Source organism: Strix aluco, chromosome 13 (genome assembly GCF_031877795.1).
Source record: "Strix aluco isolate bStrAlu1 chromosome 13, bStrAlu1.hap1, whole genome shotgun sequence".
NCBI classification, from domain to species: domain Eukaryota; kingdom Metazoa; phylum Chordata; class Aves; order Strigiformes; family Strigidae; genus Strix; species Strix aluco.
In genome coordinates, this window is record NC_133943.1 from 6,912,810 (window position 1) to 6,920,410 (window position 7,601).

The window sequence follows — 7,601 nt, forward strand, 5'->3', positions numbered from 1 at the left end:
ATCACAGCAACAAACTGCATGGAGCAAAACGGCAGTTGGGGGAGAGAGCAGGGAGAAGCTGGGACATTTTTAAAGCATGGAAACTGGGTGTACGATTTAGACTGACGTGCACTGTCGAGTTGGAAATTTGTCCTCCAGGACTAAGCAAGATAAGCAAATCCCCCCGCGGCCCTGACTTTGGTGCCTGAACAGTGCTGGAGCTCAGAGACAGCATTTTGCGTGGTGTTTTGCCGAGGAAAAATGCCTTCTCCTGCCCGTTGGGGAGCGGGTCCTGCAGTGGTGACGCTGCGGCGGGCAGGCGTGATGTGGGTGCTGGGGTGATTCAGCATCCTCCAGGATGCTTCCCTGCCAGCACTGGCGGGTGCTGGAGCGTGGTGGGAACCGGGCGCCGGCCCCTGGGGGCTGCTGCTGGGGGAGGCCGATGCTGGCTGCCCCAGCGGGGAGAAGGTGATGCAGGGTGCTGGCTCTCACCTCACCTCTGGGCAGCGGTGAGGGCCATGCCACGGATGTGAACACCCGGCTCGGCTGCCTTATCCCTGCTGGATGGGACATCGGGGACCCTGTGGTTCGTCAGGAAGGTTGTGGGGAGCCCCAGTGGCAACTGCGCAGCAGGAGCCGACCCTGAACATCTTGGGTGCTGTGAGGGAAGTGTTGCCTGAAGCAACTGCTGATATAGGACCCAAACACAAGCCCCATGGCCCCAAACGGAGATTTGTGGGGTCCCAAACCGCCCTCTGCACTCCAGGATGCAGTGGGGGTTCTGGGAGCACATTGCAAACATTATGGCTGGTGGGCTCATCCTTCCCCAGCCTCAGGGAGGAGCAAATAATTGCAGGAGCACTCAGGGGGGACTTCTCATGTTGGAGGGGAGAGCAGCAGCACTCAGTGGGCACCCATCTCCCCTCCCCTGCTCAGCAGCAGGGGGTCACAGTGTGCCCCTGTCCCCTTTGGGTGGGGGGCATTGGGCCAGGGGCATTTCTGCAGGGAGCAAATCTTTTTCTGGGAGAGGAAGGGATGGGGATGCTGGAGGGGGCAGCACCTGCAGCCGTAGCCAGGGGGGTGCAGGGGCATTTGGGGAGGGGGGATCCACGCTCCAAAGGGCGCTGGGCACCGTGCCCAGCAGGGAGGCTGCCGCCAACCCCAGGCAGCACCTGTGGGAGCACATGGGGGCTGGGGCAGGGTGGGGAGCGCTGGGCGAGCTGCGGAGGTGGCAGTGTGAGGGAAACCTGGCGCTGGAAGAGCTGGGGCCTCTCGCCCGACAAAGCTTGTTTTGCTTTCGCCTCCTGTTGCACACCTAGAACAAAAGTTCAGAGGTTGCCCCGGGATTGATGCCATGCCAGGCTGCCAGAAGGAAAGCAGCGCTGCTGCCAGCTGGGGTGATGCTGCCTGCCGCTGCCTGAGCCCCTCCCTGCCATCCCTGGCATGCTGCTGGCACTGTGCCTGTCACTCTGCATGGAAGAAGCTCCTCACTCAGCTCTGGGCTTGTATGTACCACCAGTACATGGTTCCCACCGCTGGTTTCATGTTCCCTGTGCTCACCATGGCCCTGCAGCCTGGCGTGAGGTCTCTGCAACCCCCGGCCTGTGGTTTGGGGACAGCTGGGGAGGTTGGTGGCAGCGGCAGCATGGCGGCCAGGGGGCTGGAAGCGCCTGACCTCCCGTCCCCGGACTCCTGCCAAACATCTGCAGCAGGCGGGGGCTGGCTCCAGCCCGGCTCTGGTGGAAAAACAACTGAAGAGGGAGGCTCGTACGAGGGTCAGCCCGCCCAGTGTGCCTGCCGTTTGGGGTGGGGGACCCTGATCCATCCGGGTGGAGCAGCACACTGCCCTCGGACAGTCTTGCTGGAGCCCCCGGCACCCTCGGGTCTCCCGTGCTGCCTCTGGCATGGCACGGCATAGCGGGGACACTGGGTGACATGCCCAGGGTCCCATGGAAGCTCAGTGGCAGAGGTGGGGTCCATTGACCGTGTCTTGTTAAATTTTCCCTCGTTCCCCAACTCCACCAAGGCCAATTTGGCACCAGGACCCAAGGAGAGGGGTCTTGGAGAAAGGGTTCCCTTATTTTTATTTTGGTTTTACAAAAACACAATTCAGAAGTGGCTCAGCCTTTTGCTGCGTGTGGTGGGGGTCAGGGACACGTGGAAGGGACACAACTACACTGTGCCACCATTCCACTTGCCGCACTGCTCCTCCTGGCCCCAAGTCCCTGTTAACCACGGGAAAGCCACCAGAGCCCCATGCAGGGAATTAGGGGATATAATTACAAGGGGGTGGCTGTTTCCATGGTGGGAACTACGGGTGGAGGGAGCACAGCCCCAAGCAGCTCCCAGGCTCTGTCCTGGGAGGTGGCTCAAGCCCTGGCCGGGGTCAGCACCGTGAGCTCGCTGGGGAGCATGGCACCGTGCTGAGGAGCGTGGCACCGTGCCGGCCACACACCAGTCCCTGTCAGATGCAAGATGCAGCGAGGTGCAGGCAGCGTGTCAGCCAGGAGCTGCAGCCCCATGGCCCTGTAGCCCTAAATCTCTCCAGAGTCTGGGAAGTGGGTGGGGAGGGTCGAGCCCCTGGTTTTGGCTCCCACAGGCTCCCCGGTTTTGGCAAGGAGCCACCTCATGCCACCCATGGCCACATCTGAGAGAGGGAACTGAAGCATCCCTGCGGCCAGCCCAGCCGTTGACGTGTTGTGTTGGGCTCAGGGCAATCCCCAGGCAGCAGCTGAACATCTCGGGGGTTTGCCTGGACCTTGGGGAGCACCCCATACCACCCGGAGACCCACGCCAGGGCAGGGCTAAGCCACTTCTCCAGTAGCAATGCAGGTTTAAAGCTTTGGGAAACACTGCCCGTGATGGAGGGACCTGCAACTCCGCCGTTCTGTGGGTTCCCCGGGTGCCTGGGGGATGTGCCCGATCCCCAGCCCTCCCATGTCAGCTGAGGCTGTACTCGGAGCCTGAAAACATCATCAGCCTTTCTCAGGACATGGTGTTCCTGCCAGAGAAGGACACGGGATGGGAGATCGCTCCCAGCCTCCCCCAAGCCCACGGCCCCACTCCCCTTCCCTGGCAGCGTCCCCAGCAGCCGGCTCGGTGACAGCGCCCTGGCAGGCCTGGCCCTGCTTTCTAGTAAAGCCAAACCTAGTCCTGGCACCCATGGTCCCCCAGGGGCTCACCCGCTGCCACCCCGTCCTGCCCTCTGTCCCGCACCCAAACCACAGCCTCCCCCCAGCTCTCCTCCAGACAGTTAATTCTCCTATCAACTAATTTTTTTGCAGCATTTCAGGGAATTTACACCTCACCACGGATATTTCCCTTGGAGCCAGCCCAGGGTAAATGTTTGCATTCCCCGGGTATGCAAACAGAGCCCTGGAAACTCCTGCCCCTGGGGCCACCAAGGGCTAAGGGACAGCAGTGCCCTGCCCTTGGCCACAGCGGGGTCACCATGGGGCTACGGCCCCCCCAGCCCCAGCACAGCCCCCCACCCTGGGAGGGATCCTACTCCAGGGGTGCTTCTAGGATCACCCTAATTTTCTGGGCTGCAAAGGACCGAAGCTTCACCAACCCTTCCCCACCTGTGAGCAGCACAGCCGTGGGAGGGGGGGACACCGGACCCCAGCTCAGCCTCCCCAGGGATGCTGCAGGTTTGGTCCCTGCTCCTCGGGTCCCAGCACCCCATTCGGGGTGTGGGGGGGATGTCACCTCATCTGGGTGCCCTGCGCAGGGAGGGAACATTGCCTGGCACCTCTCCCACCGTGTGGGTTTAATCCCCAGGTGCTCAGTTCATAGAACACGTTGCATAAACCCCGGCACATGCGGCTGCCCCGTGTCTTCGCGGGTGTCCCACGTCCCTGCCACGCCGAGGTGCCAGCATGGCACTGTCACCCCCCTCCTCCCCTCACTGCCCCCCCTGTCCCCGCCGGCGTGGTGTCCGTCCCAGGGCCCACACGGTTAACGCAGCCCTCGGCCCGTCCTTCCTCCCGGCGATTGGCTCCCCCCCGGCTCAGCCCAGCAGCTATTTCTCGGCTGTCGGGCTCGGAGGTGGCAGAAGGCGACAGGGAGAGGTGTGTCCTCCCCCCCACCGCTCTCCCCCGGGGGTGTGAGGAGGGGTACCTGCACCCCACGTCCGCCCCGGCCATGGGGGGCTGGTCCCGAAACGCCTGGATTTTGCCCCTTTTCTTGGCTGGGCTCGTCCAGCCGGGGCAGAGCCAGGAGAGGGAGAAGGTAAGAGGAGACGGGGGGGGGAGACCCCCACGGGGGCTGCGGGGAGTGGGGAGGGGGTGTGTGGCACCCTGGGGACCCGCCTGTCCCCAAGGCTTGCTGCAGAGCTCCCAGTGGCAGGAGTGGGGCACGGTGGCCCTGTGACACCCCCCTGGTCCCGGTGCCTGGATCACGGGGGGGATTTTTCTGAGCTAATTCTTGCAAAGGGGGAATTGCTGTCCTGGGGTTGGGGACAGAGGGGGACAGAGCCTTGTCCCCGCCTCCAGTGACCCCCATAGGGGCAGAGCACGGGGCTGTTGTTCCCTGCACAGTGTCCAGGGGGGTGCACCCATGTTTGGAGGGTGCGGGGGCTGCTGTGTTCCCCACAGCCCGGCAGGCAGTGGGCAGAGGTGACTGTCACCCCTGGACCCCCGGCCAGTGAAGCAGAGCCCTGCCACCAGGATCCAGCCCCATGGAGGCTGAGCTCCTCGGGCAGAGCCCCTGTGGCTTTATCTCCTGCCAGCTCCCAGAATAGCCCCTCGGTGGCAACTGGGTGAGCCTGGGTCCCCTGATGGGAACAGGAGATATGGTCCCCTGGGTTAACCCCTGCAGCACCGCAAGCAGAGGCTGCTCCACCCCGGCCCTTCCCTGCACGGGTCTGACCCAGCCTTGATCCTTCTCTTGCTTGGGCCCGGCTTGGCCACAGCACAGCAGCCGGTGCTGCTCCTGGGCACCCCGGGAGGGGTGTGTGCAGGGGTGGTGGGGTCCTGCCAACCCACGGCCCCAGGGAGGCTGGGGCTGGTCTCCCCCTGTGCTGACACACCAGCTCAGGCTGTTTTCCAGCCTCTCGCCTTCCTGCCTGACCCTGGCTGGGTAAACATCCCTCCAGCTGCAGCCAGCCCCCTTGGCCAGGCGTCCACATGTGTGTACACGCATGTGCATGCAGAAGCCAGCCCATCCCACCACGGCGATCTTGGCACGCCGGAGCCTGGCTGCTGCCAGCGGCATTCGGGGAAGGAGACACAACGCCGGCAGCTGCCACCTCAGCCAGCACCAGGGCTGGACCCACGGCTCCGGTGGGCGTGGGTGGCTGTGGGGCGGGTGAGTGGGGTGGTTGGAAGCCCCCAGCTTGATCTCATGGGATGCTCCTCGCCCCACAGGTGAAATGCTACGGCTCGGTGCAAGGCACCATCTACGACTACGGGGCCCTGACCATCGACGGGGACGAGTATGTCCCCTTCAGGAACTACGCGGGGAAGATGGTGCTCTTCGTCAACGTGGCCACGTACTGAGGCCTCACCCTGCAGTACCTTGGTAAGGGTCCCATGGGACACAGGCACCCCGGAGGGACAGGGCAGGCAGCCAAGGAGCAGGCGATGTCACCCAGGCGTGCACCCATGGTCTGTCCTGCCCCGGGGTGCTGGGGGAAGGGGTAATGCCTGCTCCCCAGGGGATGCTCCGAGGCTGTCGGTGCAGATGTGGGGGTAAGGCCAGGCCCCTGCTGACCCATCCCTGGCTCTGCTTGCTTGCAGAACTGAATGCACTACAAAATGAGCTGGGGCCCTACGGGCTCGTTGTCCTGGGCTTCCCCTCCAACCAATTTGGGAAACAGGAACCCGGCCAGAACTCAGAGATCCTCCCCGCGCTGAAGTGAGTACTGTGGCAGGGGCTGCAGGGCACCTGACCCCCCTCCCAACCTGGGGCTGTGGCCCCCAAAAGCACGGGGGACTTGGGGTTCCCCCACTACCCCTGTGCAGCATTGAGCTGCACGTTGCATGACAACCTGCTCATCCCTTGCAGGTATGTCCGGCCCGGGGGTGGCTTCGTCCCCAACTTCCAGCTCTTCCAGAAAGGGGACGTGAATGGGGCCAAGGAGCAGAAGGTCTACACCTTCCTGAAGGTGGGTGCCATGGCAAGGTGGGGATGAGGTGGCAGCACCCAGCTTATTTTTTCAGGGCGGGGGGCACGGCAGTGATGCCCTGGCCCCCTTGTTGCAGAATGCCTGTCCCCCGGTGGCGGAGGAGTTTGGGAACCCCAAGAACCTCTTCTGGGAGCCTCTGCGGAACCACGACATCAAGTGGAACTTCGAGAAGTTTCTGGTGGGCCCCGACGGCGTGCCCGTCATGCGCTGGTACCACCGCGCCAACATCGCCGTCGTGAAGAACGACATCATCGCCTACATGAGGCAGCAGCAGCAGCAGCAGCAGCAGCAGCAGCAGGAGGACCAGGACCAGTAGAGGCTGGGGCCACCAGCCTGAGGGGTGGCTTCTCCCTCCTGCCGGCCTCCCCCCCTGGTTGCTGCAGGGCTGCTCGCTGTCCCATCCCCACCCCAGGATGCTCCCCAGCAGCAGGAGGCAAACACCAAACCCCCACGCTGCCCCCTCCATTGCTCCCATCTCTGGCACCCCCCAGCCGGGATACTGGGCTGGGCAACCCTGTGGCAGAGACCTCAGCAATGGGAGGGGGACGTTTCCCAGTAATCCTGTGTCCCACCTCCACCCCCAGTGCTGACATCTCCTCCTGGCCCCCAGCTTGCCCCCCTGCTCCTCCATCCCGCCTTGCCAGGCAGCGGGAGGACGCAGGGGCTGGCTGCCCCCGGAGCAGACGACCATGTCTCCATGAAGGCTCGGCCCGAAAGCCCCCGGTGTGGGGTGGGCCTGGCCTGATCCTGCCGGGCACGGAGCAGCTCTTCAGTGCATTCAAGCTGCCCGTAGTCCTGGCCCAGAGACGTGCTCCTCTCCTGGCCAGGGGCAGCCAGCCCCTCGCTCCCCACCATAGAAATACCAAATAAAGGCTCTGCAAACACACAGCCCCACTTCTTGGGCAGGGATGGGCGGGGGGAAAAGAGTGGGGGGCAGAGCAGCCAGCCTGGAAAAACTTTTTTTTTTTTTCAGGGCAACTGCAAACAGGGGTTTATCATCACAGCCCAGCCTTTGGGGAGAGGATGGGCAGGTGGTGGGTGCAGAGCACAGCAGGGCAAAAGGGGCTGGGAGGGGGAAGCAGGGCCCAGCCCCCTGTGAGTCACATGCCAGGGTGCTGTGGCTCTGGCTGTCATGCACGTGACAGCCACGCTTACAGAAATAGGGTGGGTGTTGTATTTTTTTCCCCCTCCAGACTTGTTTTCCTGGAGCAAGATTTGCTCTGTGCAATTTGGAAGATGGGGCCTAAGGCCACTGCTGCAGGGCAAGGCAGAAGGGGGAGCAGGGGTTCCCCTGGCCTGGCAAAGGTGGGGGGTAGGAGAGGGGAGGGTGAGGGAGGGATCCCAGCACCCAGTGGGAGATGAGGGGTCTGCACTTGGGGCAATAGATCCTGGGGTGCCCTGGGGTTCTCACTGTGCTGAATCTGGCCCTGCGGCTCCACCTGAGCACATGGGGAGCAGCAGCCCTGGCATCCCTCCCCGTCCCCACACAGAGGCC

General features: G+C 63.6%; 1 protein-coding gene across 2 annotated transcripts; it reads left to right on the forward strand.

Moving 5' to 3' along the window:
- Positions 1-3,931: 3,931 nt before the first annotated feature.
- On the forward strand, positions 3,932-6,990 carry GPX3 (glutathione peroxidase 3). 2 transcript variants are annotated; one of them, XM_074839037.1, is made up of 5 exons: positions 3,932-4,209; positions 5,346-5,499; positions 5,718-5,835; positions 5,986-6,085; positions 6,183-6,990. In XM_074839037.1, the coding sequence occupies exons 1-5, from the start codon at positions 4,123-4,125 to the stop codon at positions 6,420-6,422; spliced, it is 699 nt and encodes a 232-aa protein (XP_074695138.1). In that variant the 5' UTR covers positions 3,932-4,122; the 3' UTR covers positions 6,423-6,990. The 2 variants fall into 2 exon arrangements, with proteins under 2 accessions (XP_074695138.1, XP_074695139.1); XM_074839038.1 differs by lacking the exon at positions 3,932-4,209 and adding an exon at positions 5,091-5,261.
- Positions 6,991-7,601: the final 611 nt, after the last annotated feature.